This window comes from Ictalurus punctatus, chromosome 22, assembly GCF_001660625.3.
Source record: "Ictalurus punctatus breed USDA103 chromosome 22, Coco_2.0, whole genome shotgun sequence".
NCBI classification, from domain to species: domain Eukaryota; kingdom Metazoa; phylum Chordata; class Actinopteri; order Siluriformes; family Ictaluridae; genus Ictalurus; species Ictalurus punctatus.
Window position 1 is genome coordinate 15,566,909 of NC_030437.2, and position 26,875 is coordinate 15,593,783.

The window sequence follows — 26,875 nt, forward strand, 5'->3', positions numbered from 1 at the left end:
TCTGGTTTCCCTTTTTTTTAATTCAAGGACTTTGCTTCATACAAAATATTAAGGTAGAAACAACTGCAGAATTCAAATTCTGGCCATTTGAAATCAACAGAAATCAGGCAACAAACAAGTGAGACGTAGAATCCAAATAAAGGGTGTTTGTTCCAGCTCTATCTCACTGGAGGAGCTGTGCGCAATTTTCAATACTGAGTTTATATAGAAACTTGTTTTTTTTTTGTTTTTTTTTTATGCCTCAACAAACCCCTTAATTTATATCAAATGTCATTTTAAAAACAGAACCGAGAAAGAATACATCGTATCAAAAAAGTATGAAGATAAACAATGCGTAGTTCAACATGCACGTACATCGTCAGACCATGCAAACATTACTTTATTCCCCAAAGAGAACAGCCACATTAAACTAGATGTGCAGAAAGGACGGGGTGCCATTTCCGGGTTTGGCGACCAACCGGTTGCCAAATGGTTGTAAAGTTGGACTTTAATAGTGATGAAACTGCAAGTATAGATGAAGTGGATTATATATGGACTGCGGTTTAAAGCCACGGTGGCAGCGTGCTGAAGGACAACATCATCTGAAGGACGTATCAGGAGTGCAAAGAGGTGTTTCACACTTCAGCATGAAAAACGGTGACAACTTTATCAGCACAGCCATGAAATTAAAGCGTGGCCATATAAAAATACGCGTTTGTTTTTGTTTTTTCGAAACACCCGCTCTGCTTTTACAATTTCAAAGTGGGTAACTCTGATGCATGCAGATACATTGCAGATTTTTATGTATTTTTTTTTTTAAAGACATGTTGGTGACGTCTGCTTCATTAATCATTGTGCCTTTGTGCATTCTAAAATATATATTTTTCATACATTTTATTCCTTTTTTTTATTTTTTATAGAAAAGATTTGGTCACGATCATGCGGAAGGCTGAATCTGGACATCCCAGCAGGTAAAGCTACAGAATGAATGATGTTTCTTTTTTTTTCTTTTTTTCTTTTTTTTAAAGTGTCTTCTTGTTGCATAGCCCTACTTTAAACTTAAAAGTACTCATTTTCAATCAAAATCCTGTCGTTTCAATGGCCAAAGGCATTAAAGGCCCCGGTCCCTGTTACTTACTGCATGCTAAGCAGCTAAATGGACAACAAGTTGTGTGTGCAGTGCTACAAAGGAAAGTGGTGCTCAAACACTCGTGGGACATTTTCTTTTCAGCGTGAAGTTGGTCAGCTAGCTTTGATCTCCGAAAACCATGTTAAGTTACACCTTTTTAGTCCCAAGCCACCGAAACAAAGTAATATTCCATTACTGGGTGTTGGCTTTTGTGCAGCTTCTGCAAAGCGTCTCTGTTTGGTTCTCAGCCATCACGGCTACAGAAGCTGGATATACAGCTCAACATCTGGCAGCAGGTCAGTTAGAGCCAGTACCATGTGGAAGGCCAAGGGGTGAACAAATCACTAACACTAACACTGGGACAAGCACATTTCATGTATTGACTAGTTTTTCTGTCTTTTTTTTTTTTTGTAGTAGGTTAAAAAAAATTAAAATAAACCCCACTCATTATTGACTTTCTCAAGCTATACATCATAAACGTGGCTTTTTGCTGCTGTTTCTGTCTTTCCTACAGTATCTTTACACACCATCATATAAGGTTGAACCGTGAAGCCAATGGCTAGCGATGATGTCCCAGTTGAGCGTCTTCACCAAAACAAATTACACATACATCACCATCATTAACCTGATCATCATCATGAAAAACATGCAGTTGTGGTTATGATGCGTAAAGTAGTAATATATGACTACTTTCATTCTTATATTTCATCCTAAGTAATATTTTGCATTTGAGTTTGACAAGTCCCTCCCTCCCCCATTACAAAGTAATACAAATGTAAGAAGAAGAAAAAGAAAAATAAATAAATAAAGGTCGTACAAGAAAACAAATCAAACATAATCATACTGTCATGTCCACTCCGAAAAAAAAGAAGGAGAAAGAAAAAAAAAAAAAAGAAAAGAAAAACTGAAGAACATACAGTTTCTTTTGCTTCCTGATTAAGGCCTGCAGTCATAACACCTTGTAGTTCCACAAAACCCCGAGCTTCTTCGGTCCTCCTTTCTGTCACGTCCTTAAACGCTAAAAAAAAAAAAAAGTCTGAGGTCGCTTCATTACTACAATATATTCAAAAGGTCAAAAGGTTAGGCACTTTGTAAGAATGTCTGGAGCAGTCTGTAAGAAATGGTAGACCTGACAGGACGATGAAACTGTAAGCAATTCACGTAAAACACCATCATATCTTTACAATATAATACAAAAAAAACGCACCTAATGAATAGATAAAATATTTCGTTTATACAAAAGAAATGACATTTTTACCGGTTCCTCAACATCTCACAGAGTGACATAGGCTAGGAATGGTCATCAGCAGCAAAATAATAATTATAACCTTCATGGAGTGTGTTAAATAAATCTGTGCATGTATGTGTGTGTGTGTGTGTGTGTGTGTGTGTGTGTGCATACATAGCCCACAGGAATGGTTCAGCTTTCCAGAGATGGAAAACACACAAAATGTAATGTTCTTACCAACATTTCAGCATTTTTCATCAAGTTATATATATATATATATATATATATATATATATATATATATATATATAATCTGTGTGTGTGTTAAAAGGCCAGACATGGGAATTTGTGTATGGAGTCACGGCTCGCTGGACAGCTGCCCAGACGACACGTTGTATTCTAAGCAGTTGAGCTCTCGGTTAAGGTCACTGTTTTCCCAGACTTTTTTGTGTTGTTGTTGTTGTTGTTGTGGTTGTCCATCAGTCAGACTGTGACCTCTCTCACAAAGGCAGGGAATTAAGAGCAGAAACATATATACACACATCCAGATCTAGCATGCCTTTATCATAAAGGCAGAATTCAAGCCCGGTTAGACAATATTAAAATACATCAAAAAGCAGTCTGGGGCTCTGTTTTCATGTACATCTTCCCTCTCTGCAAAAATGAAAGCATGTCCACATACACATGTTCCGTGAAACAAGAGATGATAAAACTCATCAAACTTTTACAAGAAAAAGAAAAACACACTGAGAATCGTCAGCAGATCGGTGTGTGTATGTGTTTCTGAGTGTGTGTATGTGTTTCTGTTGAAGCCGTACTAGCACCATTCTTCCCCCTCTGCTTCGGGGTAGTAGCGCTGGATGTTGTCGCTGCTGCCGCCAGGCCCCGCGGTCACGCCCGTGATGTAGTGGTACCCGTTGGGCATCCCAAGCAGGGAATGCTGGGACAGCGGCGGGAGGGTCACGATCTGCTGTGGGCTCAGCAGCGTGGTCTGGGGCCGGAGGTACGGCTCGGAGCTGATGCGTATTACGGGACTCGGGGGAGGAAGGGTGTTCTGGGCGCCCGCAGAGGACACGGGGGAGGAGTTTGCAGTCCTGTAGGCCACCGCTGGGCGAGGGGTCAGGGGCGTCTGGGGCAGCTGCCTGCGCCCGTGGCTGGGCGTGCTCGAGCCTGAACTCAACAACACCTGGCTCCCTTTAGCCCAACCACTACCCTAGATGAAAATTTAACAAGCAAATCAAAACAATAAAACGATGAGGGTAATGCGTAAAAATGGATCAAATAAGCAAAGGGGCCACGATGAGGAAGGGAAAAGTGGAAACAGAGAAAAGGAAAGGAAGACAGAAACAATGAACGAAGAGAGGAAAGCAGGAAAGGAAAGGAAAAGAATGGAAAGGAAGAGAGAGAAGCAGAATGGAAAGGAAGAGATGGGAGTAAAAAGGAAGGGAAGAGAGGTGAGGAAAAGAAGATATGGAAGTTGGGTGTGGGAAGGAAATGAGTGGGAAGGAGAAGAAAAGAAAGGAAAGGGACGGAAAGGAGTGGGAAGGAAAGTAAAGGAAAGGAAAGGAAAGGGATGTGGAAAGGAGTGGGACGGAAAGGAAAGGAAAAGAAAGGAAAGGAAGAGCAGAAAGCAGAAAGGAAAAAACAGTTATATGTAAGACAGACAACAACAGGGGGAAAAAGGATCCACGAAGCACAAAGACAAAGAAGACAGCACCAAGAGGACAGAAAATAACAAGAACAGAAAAACAAACAAGATACACAGATAAATGGTGAAGAAGAAAAGAGCAGAAAAAGAAGTGAAAGGCTATGAGTGGTTGCACTAAGGGAAAAAAAGAAGAAGAAGTTTCATTTGATATACAGGATAAGGAAAAACAGCCACACAGACTAATAAAAACACACTGTTTACATGCAGAATAAAATCCAGCGCATTCCAAGGACCTGAAAAACAAATGATACTGAAGTGCATGTGCAGCAGCTCATAGGGACTCGGCTGCCCGGGTTAAAACATCAGTGTGTGTTCAGTACCCCGAGAATCATAAATCACGCAGTGCCGCTTGGAGGAATCTCGCTACACTGGAACCCTGACCTCTTCGTCACACTTTTTTTTTTAAATCCCAAAGCCATATGATAGTACTAACAATTTTTCTTTGTTTTTATCTCAACTATGTAAATAGAAATAGAGCAAAATAAAGTGCTTTATTAAAAAGTTAAAGGGAAATAAGGTACTCCGTGATCTCAGACTCAGCACCACAAGCTGAGGTCATAAATTGTGTATAAATTCGATACCAGCCTCCACTCTACTGTCTAACCAGCTTTCAGTCCCACCTGCTTGGTGAAGGTGGTCTCCTGAGCCTCTCCGGGTGAGGTGGCACAGCTGGCTGGCGCAGGCTTAGCGGGAAAGTGCTCGCGGCTGCCGTAGCGATCGCACGAGTAGTAACGTTGCTTCTCCGCCGTCGACGAATGGTGTTTCCTTTCGTGGGAACGGCCTCGGTCGTGCCCTCTCTCCCGGAACGAGGAGTTCCCCGCAGAGTCAGCCGCCGTGCCTGAAACCCAGACAAATAAAATGTGAGCAGACGGACGAGGGGTAAAGAAAATCTCGAATATGATCGAGTCAGCTGTAACCACGAGCTAGCGTATATTTTAGCCTTATCGAATAGCACACAGTTTCCCAAAAGCATATAGAAGTATAGATCATTTATCATTGATCTTTATTATTCGATGCTTTTGGGAAACTTTTGGTGAAAAACGTTAGGCCCAGACTGCTTTGTAGTAATACAGCGGAAATGTCCAGAATTTTAAAATAAAAAAAACGTACAGACAATTAAAGATAAACCTCGCTCACACAGAAACATCAAAATAGCTATGGTTAATAATCCAAAAAAATGTCACTAAGGTCCAAATAAGTTCACTACTGTGGAAAATGCTTGACCGGGTATTTTGGATCTCTTATGAGAATAAGTCCCCAAGATATTAACTCACTGCACCACGGATTTAGTTCAATCAATATGAATTGATATGATTCTTTTCTAACGGGACTTAAAGGTACTACAGGTGTCTGGTGGTCTCTGATGGTGACCCTGTGGGAATACTCCATGGTTCAATAGGAAATCTAATAGCTATTATATTCAGAACTGTTATTGGCAGTTCTGGCTTCATGCGACGAGACAGTGGTTCTTGATGCTTTTTGTAATGGTTTCAATATGAGCTGATATTGCAATATAGAAGGACCTATTTGTTAAAAGGTGCCTTTTGTCCATTTCTAGATGCATTTTATGGTTCTGTGGTCTTGTAGTCTCTGGTAGTGATCTTTGTTAATATACTATGGTGCAATAAGTTGAACCTCATTCCCACAGAAGCATCAAAATAGCTACATGTATATATGATTTACTTCCAAATAATGTTTAGAGAAGAAAAAAAAAAAATCCTACAATGTTTGTGGAATTTATATTTCGCTTATAAGAATAAGGCCCCAAGATTTTAACTCAGTGCACCACTATACTGTAGAACAGTACAGAAACGTCCGTAAAAGAAATCCACTCACAGTTTAATCGATCATAATGATAACACTAAAAGCCTCTTAAAGTCTTCAAACCAGGCGATGTCCTGCTTCTGAACTACACTTCTGATCGATAACTTTCCCTACAGATCAAAAGGGAGCTTGAAAATGCCGTTCCTCGTCTCGTCTCTCCTCCCCTCCCCTCCAGAATTCCACATTCCTCACACACCGGTCTCGTGGTTCTTGGACTTCGTTTTCTCAGTGCGTTCTGACATTTTTTACCCACGGCTGGCCTGCTGTGATATCCCAATAAATTAGCAGGTCACGGAGTGTCTGTCGGAGCCTTTTATCTGGCTGATGGATGCCAGGTGCATGCTAAAGCTCCTGCAGCAGATCCGGCACACGTTGGCTCCGCTCAGGTCTGCACGAGTGCACGGTAGAATTACAGTTGGCTGAGTTTTCAATAACCCTGCTAGTAATTAATGAGGGTCAGTCTCACTAAAACATACTTTTTTAAACCGAGGTTAAGAGGATATCCTGGTTCTCGGTCCGATCAGAATAGAACACAACAACGTCAAGGTGTAACTCCACAATAACAAAGTAATACCTATGTAACGAACATCCAATAGGATATTACATTGATATTACAATGTGTATCTATGTGTGTGTGTGTGCGTGTGTGTTCTGTATTTAAACATGTATCTTCACTGACCACCCGTGCTATTAGGCTGTCCCCCGGGTGACCTATCCAGCGACCTCTGCTTCTTCTCTCTGTCTCTCCGGTGATGGCAGCGGTGATGATGATGATGGTGATGCGGTCGCTCTTGTGCAGGCTTCTCCAGAACATAGTCGTTCGTGATGACCTCCGGAGGACGCTGTGGCGCAAACGTCGACACCGAACGCCTCAGGGGGGAGTCAGGAATCGGCTAAGCAAGAAAAAGAAATGTAGAAATACTGATATAGAACTGTCGGAACAAATATAAGCGCTGTAGAATTGTTTTCAAATAATAGTCAGTGAGCAGTGAGTGACTCAAGACTGCCCTCTGGTGAGGAGAGCAAAAATCAGACAATATTAATTACAGCAAATCCCATGGCAAGCCACAAAGGTCTATTTAAAGTAGTAAATATAAAGAGTGGTACATCTGGGACAGCTGCTTAAGCTTAGTCCTGACTAGCAGTTTCAGGCTTAGCATTTAACAACATACTGCAATAAGCAACAGTGCTTAAGGTGTAGCATCAGGCTGCGATGATTAAAGGGGAGGTGTCCTCTCAGAGACACGTTATATGTCACGTCTCTTTGATTTCATGCTTTAAAACAGACAATCTGTCTGTGCCACCTAATCCTAAAATCCCACTTAACAACATAGGGTCAACATACTGCTTGTAATTCAAGCCTGTGTGTTTAACAGCAGCCTAGTAATAAATACCACGAATGTATTAATAAGTTCTCAATATAGTAGATGGAGAAGGATTTGAAACAATACATACTGCAAGTAAGGTTCCTGGAGAGTGACGTGAATGACTTCTCTGTCATAGTGCCATGTAGGAGAGAGCAGAGGGAATGATTTAATTGTTAGAGGAAAAGAAAAGCTTCAATGTATAATCATATGCCGGTTTCAGGATTAGGTTGTGAAACCAAATGCAAAATCTATACTTCAGCACACTACACTTCCTGCTTCCTGGTGGCTTTGTAATGGATTATAATGGTTAGTAATGGTATTTTGTGGTTTTATATTGACATGTAAAGAGTGCAAATGGTTTAACATGTGACCTGTGACTAGTTCTAAATGGATTTGATTTTTTTTTAATGGGACTTAAAGGTCCTACAGGCGTCTGGTGGTCTCTGAAGGTGACCCTGTGATAATACTCAGTGGTTCAATTGAAAATCTGTTCACAACTGCTGTTGGGACTTTTGTCTTTCTGCAAGAAAACGGTGGTTCTCGTGCTTTTCTAATGGTTTCATTATGGGTTGATATTGCAACATATAAGGTCTTATTTTTTAAAAGGTGTGTTTTGACCTTTTCTAGATGTGTTTTATGGTTCTGTGGTCTTGTAGTCTCTGGTGGCGATATTTGTTAATATACTGTCGTGCAATAAAGTAATAAGAGAAGGTCTGTGTTTGTATATACAGTGATTGTATCATGGATATGGGTGTTCTTAAAATATCCTAGAATATGATAAAATCCAGTGTTCAATAAATAATTCCATTTATTATTAATAATATTCGCAATAACAAATTCTTCCGCCATGCAGCGTAGCCGGTTAACAATAAGATTTCGTTGCTAAGCAACATATCAGACAAGATTTAAGGCATTTCATGGATAGAACAATGGATTAAGTGTAACGTATCATGACACAGTCACACGTATGCATATATTGAGGATTTTATGACTTCAAACACAGCTTAGCTTATTGGATTTTATAATCAAAACCGTCCATTTTTATAACATGGATGTAATGGCGCTAATGAACTCAATCGATTGCACACAAACTGATTGGAGGAATGGACCGATGGAAAACAGGGGGAATGTTTCATTCTAACAAATAAGGCCATTTCCCGTTAGGAACTGAAACAACATGGCCAATGTTTTATTCTTGGTCCATTATCAGCTCCGGAGCCTGTGTTTTTTGGCCACGATTGAATGTTTCTGTGCTGTGTAGCCTTTCTTGAAGTAAGCCAAGCTGCAGACCTGGAACAGTGCCAGGGTCAGCTAGTGGAGATGGGGTGGGTGGGAAGAGTCTCTGGATGAAATAGGAGGGATTTCACCAGGTCATATAAGCAGGTGCTGAAACTTCACTAGTCTACCACTATTACACTGTTGAGCACTTTCTCTCGATCTTTCCCAGGATGAAAATCCAGTACACCAGGGAAATGTGAGAAATCCGTACCATTTTTGAAGCAGCGCATTACTGTAAGCCTCCTAATCATCTTCTATATTACAGGCAAAAATGACCTGTGCAGCAGTGCTTTGATTCTGATCTAATATGTCACGTCAAATGCCCTGTAGCTGAGCTGAACCGCAGGAGTTTGCCTGAAACTGTACTAATGAAGGGCTCAAACTGGTAATCACGTTACAATCTCAAGGGTTTTGAGATTCCAGGCTTGGAAAAGGTCAGAGGTTAAAAACCACAGCAAGCAAATGGCAATAACAATAAAAACAAATGGCTCCAGAGTGGCTGAACAGCCTAAGCACTCATCCTGTTGTCGGGAAATCAAGAGTTCGAATCAGAAAGAATCCCAGCCATCCGTGGCCATGGATTTTGAGAGCATAATTGGCCTTGTTCTCTGGTTGGGGATAATGGCCTTCCTTTCTCTGTTTTATTTTGTTGACAGTGACACTAGCCAATCATGGGTATCTGTTAGCTCATGTAAACAGAATTCTCCTCAAGGGTGTTACATGAGCAGCAGTTTAAAAAACCTGTTTGTCCTCTCCCTTCCTTATTGGTATCCATCATGCGATAGCATATAACTGGTGAAAATTTGCCATAGCTAAATTGGGTATTCAAACAAACAGTGTGGAAGTATGCCTAAAAATATGTGCTGTAAGAAAAACAAGGAGTTATTCCTTGACCTTATAATAACCACTCTTATTAAAAGCCACTATGCAGTATCTGTTAGCTTAAACAGAAAGTCAATACAGACCTCGGAGTTGGCAGTTTTTCCCAAAACTAACTCCAATATACTCGCTCCAGCTCTTCAAAGCTTGAATACAACTGGTTCATTCATTACAACTGGTGCGTTAAACCAATGTAGTTGTCTGCAGCAATACATCTATATTATCTTGTATGTATAGTAAGTAATGGTAATGACAGTGAGATCATGTTGAGGCTTTCCATTTGTGGGAATTCAATGAGATTAATGCATATGTGTCACGTATTCCAGGTAATGGAGGTTAGGACGGATGTAAGTACAGATAAGAGCTTTTAATAAAGAGAGACAGGCAGACAAATCCAAATCATGAGACAATAGCGTGGTCAAAAACTGGTAACGGGTCAGGCGATCAACAAACAGGCATAAACGAGGCAAGACAAGAATCAAGAACGAGAAAGAAGAACATGAAATAAAACGAGGAACAGGGTACAAACGCTTGGTACGGTGATAACACGCAATACTTCGCAAAGTCATCGTGTTCAAACGGTCTTTTTAAACTGTGGTTGTGAGTGCTGTGAATTGGATGCAGGTGTGCGTGATTAGTATGAATGTGAATATTCTGGGAATTGCAGTCCATGGCGGCCATGTTTGTAGGCCGCAGTGCAGGATGGGAAACGTAGTCACTGTGTTACTGTGATATGACAATATGGGCTGTGAATGAGCTTATAATACCCCTGCACTCAAAATGGTTCACTTATGACTTATACTGGTTCCAATAATATACAGATGGGCAACCATTTAAAAAATAAAAATAAAAAGTAAGGTGTCGGGTCACCACAAACTTCCAAACAGCTTCAATGCAACCTTGCCCTACTGAAGATTCTGGGATTTTCACTCACAACAGTCTCTAGAGCTTATACCGAGTGATGTGAAAAACAAAACAAACAAAAAAAACCCATCCATAACTATGTATCAGTTACAGTATACGTAGGTTACCTGGATTTCTGCACTGAGTTTGGGCATGGATACCGCTCGTCCTTGACCCTCTAAACCAGCAGGAGCTACCGTGTTGGAACTGTTCTCCATTTTCCTCATCTCTACTGACACCTACCACATAAACTCACACATTTACACAAGTGAAATAAAACAGTTTAGGAATGTCTAAGGCGTGTGAGAAGACCTGTTTTCACCAAGTACCTGGGCGGTGTTTGTGTTTGAGATCTCTTCTGACTGGCCTCTCAGGATGGGTCGCTTCTTTGACCTCTGGACCTCTTTGGTTTTCTCTGAAGCCCATGACGAGGACCCTTTAATGGTGTTGTCATGGCTGGGTTTATAACGGGAAAAAATATTGTAACATGATAATGACGTGAATATACACAAAACGCACAGGAAAAGAGAAATAAGTAATCAGGCCCATGCTTTGTATAAAGTATGTCAGTCGTGCTGCATTGTGTATGTGTGTGTGTGTGTGTGTGTGTGTAGAAGCCGAGTGATCAGGGCCTACGGTGTGTGCCCGTTGTTCAGCGTGGCAGAGCTGGGTCTGATGGGAGGCTGGATATCTGATGGACAGTCCATCATGCTCCTGCTTTTCCCCTGCATAGGGTTCAGAATGGGCTCCAGGAGAGCTCCCACATTGTTCTACACAGTGGACACACAGAGAGAAACACACAGAGACAAACTCCAACCGTCAACACACTGGTGTCCTGTAGTCCTCTAGACATGCTGCGATGAAGTGATAGCCATAAATGCACTCAATCAACCAAGACATGCCTAGTGCAGTGGTTCTCAACCTTTTGTGAGCTCTGGACCACCTAGCATATTTCGAAGAATCCACAAGGACCCCTTCACTCCACAACAATTACAGGCTATATATTTAACATTTCTATATATCTTACTTTATTTTATTAATATTTAACATGAATAATACTAATATTGGACATTTAAAATTGAATTAAAACATTTCAAGATTTTTATTTATTTATTTATTTATTTTTACATTTTATTGTTGGTGTGACATTTAATTTGACTCTCTGAATGATCTTTTGTTTATTTTATCGGTCAATGCGACACCTGACTTGTCTAACACTCACAGGTTTTTGCAAATCCATCGATCATCAGCTCAGCTAAAGTCAGATTTGTGAATTCACGCGAATAAACAAATTGGTTAATTTTAAAACATATCATAAAGTTTTCTTCCATTTGATGGGCGTATGATATATTTGAATATATATATTTGATACATTTAACAAAATGTATCAAATCTATCTATCTATCTATATCTATATATATATATATAACGTAAACAAAAAAAAACTTTCCAACTGACCCCCTGCAATGACGCCACGGACCACCAGGGGTCCCCCATTTGAGAAGCACTGTTCTAGCGTTTGAAATTTGAATTTGACGTTTACCATCATGCCAAATTCATGTCTAAATCGTCAGACATCACCATCATCAATATAAATGAAAGTGTATCTATATTATTATCTTAATCCCGCATTAGGCCACACCTTCTACCCGAGTCTTCACTGAAGATGGAAGTGCTTCACCTTCAAGATGGCTGCCGTGACTATGATGTCCCTTTGCTCATTTGGAGAAATAACACTTCTGTCATGCAATGTCAGATACATGCAATGTTTGAGATTAATGACCAATAAAACGCAGTTGTGTTCTGATTTTGCAGGTCTTAATGTTGGCGATTATAAGCTTCCAGTATTTGTGTGTTAACTTCACAAGTTTTTTTTTATTATCAGATTTTGTTTTACGCATGCATTTGTGTGTGAGTGTGTGTGTGTGTGTGTGTGTGTGTGTGTGTGTGTGTGTGTGTGTGTCTGTTATCTGACCTGTGGTCCTGGCTGCTCTTTGGACTGCTGCTGCTGCATCTGAATTTTCTTGGCTCTGTTCTGTTTGTAGTAGTCGAAGATCATGAGAGCAGCGTACACCTTCCCAACCGTCAGCTCGTTAGCTGTCAATGAGAGAAATATATCATCGCAAATATAGAAATACACATGGTATGTTACATTTACATCTTAATCCTCAGTCCTTTAGTCATAAAGAGAATCCTGTAACGTTTACAGAGAGCGTTTTCCCTCTTTATTTCATCATTTATCGCGAGTTTTTTTTTCGTCTCTTAATGTATCGTATTGCCTCCTTGAGCATCAGTGAACGTTTGCGCATTATGTAATAGTCGTGTACGAGTCCCTCAGTTGTCCTCAGTGTGAAATGATTGATCTCAACATCATATAGCCGCTGTCGGAAAGGGGTCAAATATGCAGAAGATACTGGAAAAGGAAAGAATGTGCAGAACAGTGGGCAGTTTAACTGCTCAGGACAAACAAACGACTCATGAACAGAACATAAACACCGTCATGGATCATCCAGGTAACGACACACGGTATTAATAATCTAGGGTATGTAAACTTTTGAACGGGTTCATTTAAGTAAATTCAGTTATTATTGTGTCTTGTGGACTATATGTAAACATCTGTTATGTGAAACAGCTTATTCAGGGCAGGACTGAATAAATAACAAAATGCAATTTTTATGATTCATCTTATTTATTTATTTATTTTATTTAGACCTCAATTGTACATTTGTAGCTGATGACATGAAACAGTTCTGAGAAGTGGATTCAGAGCTGCTGGGTGATTCAGATGTCCTTAGTGCAAACAATCTTCACATCATCAGTAGATGACAGTGAAGGTATGTCTTACTGGAGTAAGCTCAAGTTGATGATCAGTGTTAATTAGGACCAGCAGGGTGTGTGGGATGCTCACGTTTGTGAGGAGTCACCAGGAGATCCATGGTCTTCTGAGACAGGTTTGGCCAGACGGTTCCCAGCTCCTTCTTTAGCTCTGCATCACACAGACGCTGGGCCACGATTCCTGCAAACACACACCACCAGTTCAGTATCCCTCAGACTAACATCTGCTGCTCGGTGCACATCTGGAACAAGATGTGGTGGACGGATCATTGCCCATATCTTTTGTATTTGGATTCAGTTAGTTTCTTATTAGTTAGTTACATAACAGACTCTTTAGAAACATCAGCTTATTAACGGGAGTTGGCATTGGAAACGATTCGTGGTGGTAAAATCACCACATTACATAAAGTAAAATCAACGCGTCATCATTTCATTAAGTAGTGGGAACTGGCAAAGATTTCAATTCATTTTACAAAACATCTTTTATTTTTTAATCCTCAAAGAAATTTTCTTTAATATTTCAACTCCATCAAAGCAACTTTGGCCAATTTAGTTATTTTGTAAACTAAAATCAAAATGAATTATCAAAGTTGTGCAGTAAACTGACTAACAAAAGGGTGAGCATTATTCTTTTATTTTGTAGATGAAAAATTATTTTGTGGGGCACAAAGCGGATGTTGTGACTCAAAAAAAAATGTCATTTTGTTCAAAAAATAAAAGATTCTGTTGTCAATTCAGTGTTTCAAATTGTTTACTTGTTTATTTAATCATTGATTTATTTGCCTATTCTTATTTATTTATTTGAAATTGTTTATTTGTTTATTCATTCATTCATTTATTTGCCCATTCTTATTTATTTGAAATTGTTTATTTATTTATCCATTTATTTATTTGCCCATTCTTATTGATTTATTTATTTATTTGAAATGGTTTATTTGCTTGCTTATTCATTGATTTATTTGGCATTCTTATTTATTTATTTATTTATTTATTTGAAATTGTTTATTTGTTCGTTTTTTCATTAATTTATTTATTAGGCCCATTCTTATTTATTTATTTATTCATTTATTTGCCCATTCACATTTATTTATTTATTTGAAATTGTTTATTTGCTTATTTATTCATTAATTAATTTATTTGCCTATTCTCATTTATTTATTTGTTTGTTTGTCTGTTTATGTATTTGGTTGTCTGTTTATGTATTTGTTTGTTTGTTTATATATGTGTTTGCTTGTTTGTTTGTTTATGTATGTGTTTGTTAGTTTGCTTGTTTGTTTGTTTGTCTGGAATCTGTGGTACGGAATTTAAAAAACAATGCATGCAAATTTTTCATGTTATACCTGGAGCTCCATTTGAAGACACATGCTCCTAATTTCACTTTAATAATTCTTGAATACATTTAAAGATGTCTGACTTAAACCAGGAACATCCTCTCAAGAAAAACAAAAACATAAGTGCACAGATAAAAGTAGACAGAAAGATTGCAAGACTGTTGATTTGGAACGGAGCCATTCGATGCACTAGAGCAGATTTGTTTCTCGTGGAGGCTGAATGACTGACCTGAGGCCAGTTTGATCTCCAGTGCGGTGCGGATTAGAGCCATGAGCGTGGAGGTGAAATGGACCGTGTTGTCGTCGGCGATGGGCATGTTCATCTTCACCAGACGCTAAGGGGAGTCAGGAGGGAGTTAGAGGAGAAGAGGAACACCCCCACCCACCCACCCCCACCCCCACCCCCATCAGCATCCCCATAAAAAAATAAAAAACCCCACTGTGAAACATAACAAACAAACACAACCCAAGCCTGCGAGACACCTCAAGGCCAAAACCATCTGTGTGCTTCTGACAGGCTTTAGCTCAAATTTGATGCTTTGACACTTTACTTTGAGATGCTTTGAGATGTTCCAATTTACACACACTCTCCGTGGACATATTGCGATAAAGATCAGACGCTTAGCCTGAAGCACACAAAACGTTTTGTCCAAAATGACAGAGTACAAGTACAGAGACATAACAGTATTCAAACAGTCACATTCACTTCTATAAGCTACATCTGCAACAAAAGTGCTTCAGTGGCACAGTGACAGAAAAGTAGAGAGAAGCGTGAAGGCATAACCATGAGGGTGAGTCAGACCCCAGGAGCTCAACACTGCACATAGCTTGGGACAAATCAAGTGGACTTTCTTTCAGGGTGCTTTCACGTCATATTAGTCCCTTTCCTGAATCCGAATCAGAGCGAAATTGATCATTTGTTTACTTTCGTTTGGTTTCACACTGAACACGATTACACTGACTCAAAATAAAATGAAATAACATTGGTTCAACTCTGTATTCACTGAAATACGTTAAACAAATCCTTTAACACGTGCGCATAGAAACCACAAAAATCAAGCGAGAAGGAACACAGCGGCCCGGGTGTGCGGTACATTCACTGGCCACTTTAATAGGAACACCTGTACACGCGCTCATTCATGCAATTATCCAATTATCCAGTCATGTTTTGGAGTTGCCTCAGATTCCTATTCCTGACTGACTGGAGCACAACCAGATGTGGTCTTCTGCTACCATCCACCTCAAGGCTTAGTGTTTGTGAAAATGTCAGTCAAATGCTTTTCTGCTCACCACGGTATTAATGAGTGATTTCATATGTTTCTGTAACCTTCCTGTTAACTTGAACTTCTCTCAACAACAAAGTGCTTCCGGCCGCAGAACCACCACTCTGTGCATGTTTTTGTTGTTGTTGTTGGTCTGTTTTTCTCACCATTCTGTGTAAAGTCTAGAGATTGTTGCGAGTGAAAAATCCCATGAGAACAACACTTTCTAAAATACTCAAACCAGCCCATCTGGCACCACTAACTAAAAATGACCAACAGTCAAAGCATTGCATTGTTTCCACATGTTGTTGCGTGAATGAGCAGATGCGCAGGTGTTTTAAATAAAGTTGTCGATGAGTGTGAATAAAATGTAGGTTTATTTTCTCATTTATCCAGAATGCATTGCATTTCTGCAGCTCTGTCGTCTGTCTCAGTTTATGCCTCACGGTTCATGTTAGCAGCTCACATCTACAAAAATACTGCAACCAAAATACATGCCAGGTTGAGTTCACTTCCTGTAGTTGGGTTGATTCAGAGTTGAATCAGTTTCTCACTGCAATCAAACACTACATTTTGATTTAAAATGGACCAAAAACACCTCACTCAGAACAGCTGGGTGTGATTGGTGTTTTCTCACTGCACTGAGGGGGAAAACACACCGGGGTTCATTTCAAACGGACTAAACCCTGCATATGTGAAAGCACCTTTAGACTACTCGAAAATACTATAGAAAGAAGTGTGTATTAGCCAACGGACTAATACAGTAAATCTGTAATCTCTAGAGGTCGACTGATAGTTGATTTTACCGATACCGATAACCAAGTTGGGCGGTACCTGCTGATACCGATTACTCAACCGATAGTTTTTAAAATTGATACTGATTGAAAACGTAACACTCAAAGTGAACTATTGCTGAACTTTATTATAAAAATACACAGCACTGACTGTACCATGAATACGTATTGTACTTTTTAAAAAGAAATAAATATATAAATATTAAAGTAAATAAAAGATATACAAGTAGCACTCCAAATAACAAATAAAAATAGAGACAGCCAAAAGGAATCTATATATATATATATTTTTTTTAAAAAAAAACTTCAAATAACACAACAAAATTGGTCAGTGATAGTTTTTATTTTCCCTCTAGAGGCCGCTTTCGTACTGTTTAAAACAGACGCAACCGGGAAAAACTAACCAGTGTGGATTTTTGCAAATGAACGATAGTTCCAGCAATCGTTTATCGGTCCCGATTAATCTGCAAAACCGATCAATCGGTCGACCTCTAGTAATCTCTTTTGCTTAATGTGGTAAATTGTGCTGTGAAGAGTTGAGCTTCTGTGAACTGAAAGATCATGAATCCAGTTGCAGTCACGGTGTGGAGGATTTTAAAAAAAAAAAGAAAAGAAAAGGAGGGACTACTTGTCACACTTGCACACTCAGCAGGTAACAAAGGAGTGCCGAACAAATAAGAGAAAGCGCAGAGGATGTAGTGGATGAGAGCACAAGCAAGATAGATAGATAGATAGATAGATAGATAGATAGATAGATAGACAGACAGACAGATAGATAGATAGATAGATAGATAGATAGAGTGGGTACAGTTCTGGTGGATTAAAGCCACACACACACACACACACAACACATATACGCACATATGCACTGCTCCACTACAAAGAAGTATGACAGGGAGCAGTTATTAGGGGACCTTACTACACTAAGCTGAGAGGTTAATCATTTACGACAAAGTTCTCTAGGAATTCTTGCGGCCATTAAAACAGGACCACAACTATAACATCTATAGGAATGTCTGGAATGGCTCGATCGACTTCGTTTAAGCACCAACATATGTAAAAGGTGTAACTCATCTCTGCAAAGCATCTGATTGAGAAGTGGTGCATCTGAGCTGCTTATACTGTGCGCAAACAATGCAGAATAAATAAAGGCGTAACGTGATTCGATGTAAAATGTGACAGCTTTGAAAGTAAAACTGACTGACACTCAGTTTACACTTAATCGTTTCATGCGTCTGAATGAGTATCGGGATTATATCCAGATATCCAGTGATTACTGGGGACAGGCTCACATGGATATAGTAGTTTAGGATTTGAACTTCCCAAAAACACTTCATGCCCAAGTCTTACCCTTGCTTCAGTGGATAATTTCACCTACATACTGTAGCTTTGTACCTGAGAGCTGCTGCTGTAATCACAAACACTACGTTTCTCCGTTGCTTGCCTATTAGGGATCTAAATCTACATCTGAATTACAGTAAAGCTGTTTTATGTCAATTTCTACATTTAGTACCACTATGTAAATAAAACTGAACCAAATTTACAGAAGAATGGAAGTGTGAATACACCAGAGGTGGGGTGAGATTTGAGCCTTAAAGACTCAAGAATATCCCGTGTGGGAAACAGCGATTAGCTTCAGTTACAAACAAGTTTGTTATTAGCCAAAAAAAAAAAAAAAATGCAATACACAATATCAGAGATGAAGATCAGGTTAATCTCAGCACTCGGACATCTTGCCTACATGTTATGGAGATTCAAAAATTTTTGTGCACTTTTCTGGCCACAAGCTTCAGAATCATGCGAGCTGATTAGCTCTGTGCATTTCCATGCACCAATTTCTGGCTGAAAAACAAACTCTCAAAGAAATTTCTTTGAAACATACAAACACATGAAGAAACATGACGTTGCATGAAGTTCCAGTACCTGCAAAAAGCAAATAATCCTGAAATGCTCCCAGCGCCCATTTCAAACTTCCGTCAATCTGATCACTATCACTAAACCACCGTCTGAGACCATATCAAGAGGTCTTGCATGCATTTTTATCCAGATGTTATAGAAGAGTTAATACTTCCATCTCTCCAAACCACACTAAACAACTGAAATCTCTTCCTGATACATAACATCATAAAGATACATGGTTCCTTCCTCTGAGTTTAAGAGCTGGTCAGATGGAACAGATGGTGTAATTGGTGTAACAGATAACCGAGGATGCAAATGTAAATGGAGGTTCAAATCTGGATATAACCCCCCCCCCCCCCCCCCCCCATATAAATAAATAAACAAACAAACAAATAAATAATGACGCATAAAATGACCAGGTGTAAACCAAGTCGGAGCATGGGACTTCGCTAAGCTATCACATATTTGACCCTTCATTGCATAAAGCACATGCTAAAATCAAATGACTTTTCTATCAAAGTCCTAATCTGTTATATTGTTATATTATTATCTTTATATGATAAAGGAAGTGGAGAAGGGGCACAATGGTCCAAGAAAAGGAGGGAAAGGAGAAAGACGGGCCACACTGAAAAGAGCGGGCACAAAGGGAAAGAAAAAAAAAAACAAGGAAAAAACGGGACGGGAGACACTGCAGAGCACAGACGTTGGCTGAAGGATAAGCCAATGGGAAGACAGGGTGAGCGGAGCGGGGGCGGGGCGCGGCAGGAGAAGTCAGGCTACCTTGTAGGCGATTCGTGGCGGACATTTCTTTCCCAAACCTAAAGGTGGGCACATGTGGAGCAGCATCTCATACATATCGCGGTACTTGATACGGCCACTTCACAGTGTCGAGAACGCAACAGAACCCAAAATCAAAAGACAAGGATGGGGAGTTAGAGAGACGGGAAAAGGAGAGGGGGAGGAAATGAAATGAAACAAAGCAGAACCAAAATGAAAAATAATACAAATTTTAAAAAAACAACAAAAACCAAAAAACAAAACAACAAACAAACAAAGAAACAGAAATCTGTGTTAATTAGATTTCCAAGAGTGTCATGGACAGGGATGCCATCCTTGCCTGGGTCAGGGTCAAAGATGGATCCTAAAAGGTTAGAGGTTAGAGGAAGAGAGAAGGAGTTGATCCCTGATGATGAGGAAGAATAATGGAATGAAGCAGAGGTGCACACATGGTGTAGATCGTGACAGAATGGCTGCATTGTTTGTAAGATGTCTGCTTGTGCATGCTAAGAGACATCATGTCAGGTTTCCTCTTTTAGTGCTTGAAAACAAAGATTTCAATCCCAGCCTTTTTTTTTTTTCAACCAATGACCTTCCACTCATATTTGCTGTAGAATCTGTGAGCTAAGCTGAAACTCAGCTAAAGCTCAGCTTCAATCTAGCGTATCGGAAGATATTGTTTCTTAACGATAAGTTACACTTTGGTTTTATACTATATGACTATATGACTACGAGTAGGTATATCATACATTATTACAAATCGTGAAGATGATTATGGTGGCATTGAAAGCTTTGTTTCCCATTCAGCATCATTAACCAAAGCCAGTCAAGTCTGAAAGGGCAAGTGCTCGTGTATAGGCAAGTCATTTATTGCACAGCCATTCAGTTCAGGTCTCTGAGCATTGGCGCACAGAGCCTGCAAGAGTGGAGGAAGTTTTCTGGGGTTTGCAAACCTTGTATGCTACCCTATTAGGGCAGTTCTTCCCTAAGCCAAGAGGGGGTGAGATAATTCGCAACAAATTGTACATATCCTTATAGGAAATCCGTCCGCTGCAGAGAAAACAAGCAAGACATGACACAGATGTAAGGCAAGCTCAGCTCGGAGAGTATATTAGTATAGGCATTGGACACGTATGGCCACGTCGAGCCCATATGTATCAGGGTTGTGTATGAGTATAGAGGGGTATAGATACTCCGTAACATATTATCTTATAGAAAAATGACAGGACAGGAAAGGCTTTTTAGACCCCAATACAGCTTCCAGACTGTGATACTACACAAGCCAGTGACTCAGATCTCTCTCTGTTTGCAGGGAATAGTGTGTGTCGGGGCATACCAAGCAGCTGGGTCGTACTCGGCCCATACGCGGATGAACTCGTCCAGGTGGTGGGGACCCAGGATGGAGGAGTCCCGGGTCAGGTACTCAAAATTATCCATAATCACAGCCACAAACAGATTCAGCATCTAGAGAAAAAAAGGAGACGGAGACGACATACTACAGGTTGGAGGTTCTATAATGCTGAAGCAGCACATGCTATTCATGCTATTCACTTTCTCCGAAGTGTTTTCTCTCAGAAAACACGAAGCAAAAGTATTGGCACCCATAAACCAGTATATCACAATATTCTTCCATAATAATAATAATAATAATAATTATAATAATTATTATTATTATTATTATCATTGTTATTATTATTATTATTTATCGCCCCCTTAAAACATTTCCAGTTTCCCTGAGGTATAAATATGAGGTTGCACACACGTAAAAATCTTTCCAACTTATTAGCTAAGCTTCAGTATTACACATACAATACGTATATCACACATACATCAAAATGATAAACCCTGAATTATTAACTAATAGTATATACAATGATACAAGATCATGGGGATGTTTATGTTTTAGATCATTATGTTGGCTTTGAAAGCTTTGTTTCAACACAAAAGAGACACAAAAGAGAGTTATTAGTGGCCTGCAAAAGTTGTATATATAATGAAAGCTGTAACAAAGCACCTAGACTTCACAAAACATCACTGGAACTACTATTGGTACTATGTGTCATGGACACATTAGACTAAATTAGCACTTGATATTAAAAAAGGGGGACAGCATGCAACCCTCAAACCCAGGAACTCTTATGACGAATGATGGAATCATGAACCAAATATGTTCAAACCTGGCCATAGTGGTTTCTCTATGGCAGTGGTTCTCAAACTGGGGGGCTGGCACATGGCTTCAGGGGGGTAATTCTACAACATTATTTTTTTATTATTATTTTACTTGTATGTAAGTCGGGATTGATAACACTTGTACATAAAAATTAGAAACATTAATAAATTAAATCTATTATACACAGCACACACCAAACAGAGACATCCGTTGATATAAATGGTCTGCACTTATATAGCGCTTTTATCCAAAGCGCTTTACACTGTGTCTCATTCAACCATTCACTCACACACTCACACACCAATGGTAGCAGAGCTGCCATGCAAGGTGCTAACTTGCCATTGGGAGCAACTTGGGGTTCAGTGTCTTGCCCAAGGACACTTCGGCATGTGGAGTTATGTGGGCCAGGAATCGAACCGCCAACCCCACGATTAGTGGACAACCCGCTCTACCACCTGATCCACAATATACTATTGTACTGTTAGCCACACGCTGATAAAAACCTAAGACTATTGAAAATGGACAGGTTTTTAGATAGAGGACATAGTCTTTTAGCTGAGAAAGTTAATACAGTAGAGCCTAGCATGAAAAAAAAAATTATTATGAAAATGTGATGACCCTATGGAGCCACAAAGGGATGCACCCTACACTAGAGGGGCCTCATGCTGAAAAAGTTTGAGAACCATTGCTCTATGGAGACCTCAACAAAGAAACGCTCGCAGGAACCCGAAATCAGTATTTTTCAGTGACTCAAGTGGTCTGCACTGAGGAGTGCAGTCAATATGCATACCAGTTTCTGCATGAACATGTTCAGGAGTGTTTCATGATGTCTGCACAAGTGTCTCCAATATTCGGGGTGCCGATAATTTTGAAACAAGTGTTTTGCAGAAAACAATATCGCACTACGTTTTACGTTAGAAAAGATATAGTGTTTAAAATAAAACGATATCCCTGATTTATGGGTCCCTATATATTACTAACTGTAAGTATTATTCATTTTAGATAGGCCTTTTTGTTCATTTTCATGAAGGGTGCCAATAATTCTACACTTAACTGCGCAGGAGTGCTAAATAAAACACTTATATACATATATATATATATATATATATATATATATATATATATATATATATATATATATATATATATATATATATATAAAAAGAAAGCCTTTTTAGATAAAGCCTTGAAACGATCACAGCTCCTCTTGAGGTTTGGGATTTAGGTTCTTCTCTCTAGACATTTCCTGAAATGTTTTTCATGTTGTGACTTGTGAGAAAAGAATGTGCATCCCATTGTGTAATGCTTCCTGGCCAACCACATCAACCATTTCTTTCTGATATTTTCAGTTTTAAATGGAAAACCGAACAGATCTCAGGGTGTGTTTGAGCAGTATAATTAGGCCCACAGCGCCTCAGTGAGATGGACTGCAGTAATGAACAGAGACGACTGAAGGCACTGACCAGGAAAGAACAAAGGAAGATGAAGGAGACAAAGTAAAAGTAGGCAAAGTCGCTGCCGCACTCGTTTCCCGGCGTCCCGGAGTTCACATCGCATGGACGGTGACTCAGACACGACAGCATGATCTCGTGCCAGGCCTCTCCTGTAGCACTCCTAAAGGGGCAAATAAACACACCAGTGTGTACACATATTAATACAGCACATTTAGAGACAGACACAAGAAACAGTCCAGCATTTTCAACGCAATCTTTTTCAAATGAATATCTACTATACAGTATGTACTGTATCTTCATGTATGTACAAATAATAATTTGTATTTAGTGTATTTTACTTGAGAATAATCCTGAATTCCCTCAGTAGAATGAATACTTATATATGCTTTAATCCTTACATTTTCATTTAAACCTATCAAACACTTGTTACAAACATCAGAGGTCTTTGTTTTTGTTTTTGTGTTTTACTACTAAACTCATGTCTGTGGAATTGAGCCTTCTTTATGAACTATACTTTAAAACATCCAGTAAAATCTATACCTATTTGTATGGATTCGACAACCAATCATCTTCTTCTGCAAGGGGTGACTAGTAGTGTCACTCGCTCTTCAAACGTTAAAGTAGCAAGCGCATCTTTAAACATACGCACTGCACGTTTCACCTGGAAATGGCGATATATTGTAGCTTTAAAAATTATTTAAGGTACATTATTGGACCATGATTAGCCTTCAGTGTAAAGCTTTACACAGGAACAGTGGACTGTACAATGCAGCTTTCTGAGTAAATTATACATACTAACGGCAGAAAACGTTTAGGGTTGAAGCTAGTACCCAGAGACAAGAAAAAAAGCACAGTACCATTTTTTCCCCCCTTTTACCTAGGGGAAATTTAGCATAGTCAATCCACCTATCTGCATATTTTTGGGGCATTCAGAGGGGAAAAATAAGCACCTTATTTCTAAATAATACATATGTTTTTCTAACATAAGACACTATAAGCTGCATGAACGATTCCGACCCACCAGGTGGCGCTTCACACTGCGTTTTCATTAAAAGTAGGAGCGGGCCAAAACAAAAAACAGGTATGGTGAAGTTTTAACAGCATGCTTCAGGTAACTGTCTGTGAGAGGAGTGAAGAAAACTAAACTCTGAGGCACACATACAGACTTCTTTGGCGTGCGACAGTCGTAACCTTTTAATCAGAGAGCGCAGAAAGCTTAACACTGGGAAAACACAGACAACTCCCCGTCTGCACAGGCAATTAACAGCTCCCTAAGAACCTCCCCAGGAGAGAGGAAGAGAGAGAGAAAGAAAGGCAAAAGAGCAGCCCTCAATGTCTCTATCTCTGCATTTCTCTGTAAAAAAAATTTCTTCCATTGCAATACCTTGGCACTTGAATAAAAAGAAAAAAAAAGCAGCCCGCAAAGGACTACAGGATGCTGGTAGAACATGAAGATAATAAGTTTAGGGTTCATTTATCAGTAGTAGCAGTCAGGAACGTGGTGGGAGAAATAAAATCTTTTTCATTTCAACGTGGGTCTCCTGTGAGGCTTTAACGGGCCATAGGATACAACTGAAACGGATTAAAGTTATGTAATAATTGCTGTTGTAATAAAAGCTTGGCTGCTTTCTTTCTATAGGAATCTGCTGAGGTGGATCAAAAGCAGCTCCTCACCTGAAGAGCAGCATGAGAGCTTGCAGGAAAGTGCGGAAGTTGTTGTGGTGGTTGATGGCCGTGTCCTCGTTCAAATCGATGTTTCCAAAGACCTGTGGTAGACAAACAAACACCCAATATCACTAAACATAAACTAGGATTATCTTCTCATAACATTTTCGTGCACCGCTTACACACTTACGGACAGTCAATTTAAGGCTCTCTTTGTGTATTCTAGGAAAATATAAGATGTAAATGATAATGAGTCAGAGTCCTGGAGCAGAGAGGGTTAAGGGCCTTGCTCAAGGGCCTAACATTGTCTAAAATGCTAAAATGTGTATAAAACGTTTAATATATATGATATATTAATCATATATTATACTATACACACACATAACAGTAATAATAAAAATATATATATAAAATTATAATAATTCCCTCCCCCTCAACCCCTCCCCCCTCGCTGACCTGTCAGCAGCACGTCAACATCAGTAACATATGCGTGTGTTTTATCCTAATATTTAATGTGATGATGTGTGTGTAGTGCAAAAGAATATGGATAGGTTTCTTAAAAGAAAAGCTCCAGATCCTTCTGGACCATCAACTTCATCCTCATGGAACTAAAGCCTTGTTTATACTTCCGCCTGCACTGACTGCGTGCGCACCTTGACGCGCTCGCAGTTATAATATTATTTGAAACGAAAGGTGGCGACTCTGAGTAATCGTCCTATAAACCAACAGGAAGTAGTTTGTCGGAACAACCATAGCAACGCTTACAAACAAGGCGTCTTGCGTGGAGTTGCTGAATGCTGAGGAGGAATGGTTGTGTTTGTTTTCACTAAAAATCATATAAACCCAGTAAGCCTTGAGATTTTCACGTGTCACATTACAACAAAATACAGCTATACATAGGTGAACGTGTATAAAATTAAATTGTACCTCGGTTGTTGTTTTTTTTATTCATTTCATTAAGATTTTTATTAAACATGGACCTTTGCTTTCATTAAATAGATGTATTATTGATTGTAGGCTCATTTTGTAAATGTTAGCCATTACTGTAGACATAAATCAAAGGTGTGTGCTTCCTGCAAATGTCATTTCTCACATTTACAAAATCAGGTGATTATTATGTTCATCCATCAGTGTGAATGTCTCTTTATGTATAGAGACAAAAGAAAGTTATTACAGAATGATCACTCTGAATGGCCGCCCATCAATGTAAACATCTTTATAAAGACAGCAGAATGAGGTTTAATCACTGTCTGAAGGTGTAGTGTAGTGACCGTGTTTATTAGTGAAGATACCGATGAATGAAAACATGGTGCACTCCAAGAAGAAAAAAAACTTTCAGCTTTGGCTTTATTCATTCAACAGTATGTACAAAGCAAATCCAGATCACTATTTAAAAAAAAAAAAAAATCATGAATTTTGTGCCATCTGGCTCTCTGCATGGATGGCTCATAGAGATACCTGTACAATCGTACCTTCCGGCAAGAGTCGCCTCGAAGTCATTTATTTCCGGATCTGGCTCCGCGCGGCAAGTTACAAAAAATGCCGTGCAAACCGCCACGCGGAAAGAGGCCTCGCGCACTCCGCGATGACGTCATTTTCCCGCGCGCTCCCTCACACTATTGTGAACGCGTAGAGTATAAATCAGGCTTAACGCTGTCTAGCACTAGTGTTTGTGTAGGGTGCACACATTTTTAAACATTTTCAAAGGGTGACTGAAACGCTGCTCTAGAACCTATCCGTTCTCAGTCTTTACTAATTCAACATAAAATAATAAATAAATAAACAAACAAATAAATAAAGTGGGTTACTAGCTACTCTAAATTGTGTATCTTTCGTATGTTCAGAAATGATCTTTTCTATCATTTTGGTCTTCAACATGACAAAAAATTAAAGATTTATTTAGTTTTTTTATTTACATAGTTTTAATTAGCCTTTTTTTTTTTTTACTCATGGGCAATTACTTTTTAATATAATAAGACAGAATCCAAAATTTTCAGTAAAAATCTAAAGAATCTAGATATGCGTATAAATCATTTGTGCATGAAAGGGATATACAATGTCCCTATTTACTCTATATGTTCACTGACCTGCATTCCTATAATGGCGTAAATGAAGAACAGCATAGCGATCAGAAGGCAGACATAAGGCAGAGCCTGGAAAGGGAAAAAAAAAGTAATTTAGTTAAATATGGTGTATAAATTTATCTCAGATTTTTTTATTTTTTATCACAGCACTGTTAAAATCTCAAATCTGATTGGTGTGAAGGTGTTGATTCCATTCCTATAACAGCAGCTCTGACAGTAGTAGACAGTAGGTTTATATTAATATTAATGTGCTCGTTCTAATATGTTAAAAGATGACTACCGAGTGGACGGACTTTACTAGGAGGACGC

The 26,875-nt window shown here is 39.3% G+C and overlaps 1 protein-coding gene across 7 annotated transcripts in view; it reads right to left on the minus strand.

Annotated features, from left to right (window-relative positions):
• Nucleotides 1-26,875, minus strand: part of cacna1ba (calcium channel, voltage-dependent, N type, alpha 1B subunit, a) — a 137,833-nt gene continuing 110,958 nt past the window's right edge. For 2 of the 7 annotated variants that reach the window (XM_017452132.3, XM_053674286.1), the window contains 15 exons: nt 26,570-26,635; nt 24,492-24,583; nt 22,827-22,977; nt 20,530-20,657; nt 20,147-20,243; nt 14,691-14,796; nt 13,204-13,311; nt 12,271-12,392; nt 10,932-11,065; nt 10,625-10,751; nt 10,424-10,534; nt 7,324-7,362; nt 6,548-6,761; nt 4,665-4,882; nt 3,133-3,549 (listed from right to left, as the gene is read on the minus strand). In XM_017452132.3, coding sequence (XP_017307621.1) covers nt 3,154-3,549; nt 4,665-4,882; nt 6,548-6,761; nt 7,324-7,362; nt 10,424-10,534; nt 10,625-10,751; nt 10,932-11,065; nt 12,271-12,392; nt 13,204-13,311; nt 14,691-14,796; nt 20,147-20,243; nt 20,530-20,657; nt 22,827-22,977; nt 24,492-24,583; nt 26,570-26,635 — 2,109 coding nt within the window. In that variant the 3' untranslated portion in view covers nt 3,133-3,153. Of the gene's footprint in view, nt 2,127-3,132; nt 3,550-4,664; nt 4,883-6,547; nt 6,762-7,323; nt 7,363-10,423; nt 10,535-10,624; nt 10,752-10,931; nt 11,066-12,270; nt 12,393-13,203; nt 13,312-14,690; nt 14,797-19,196; nt 19,294-20,146; nt 20,244-20,529; nt 20,658-22,826; nt 22,978-24,491; nt 24,584-26,569; nt 26,636-26,875 lie in introns of those variants that run through there. The other 5 variants (XM_053674282.1, XM_017452131.3, XM_053674284.1 and 2 more) reach the window with 4 other exon arrangements.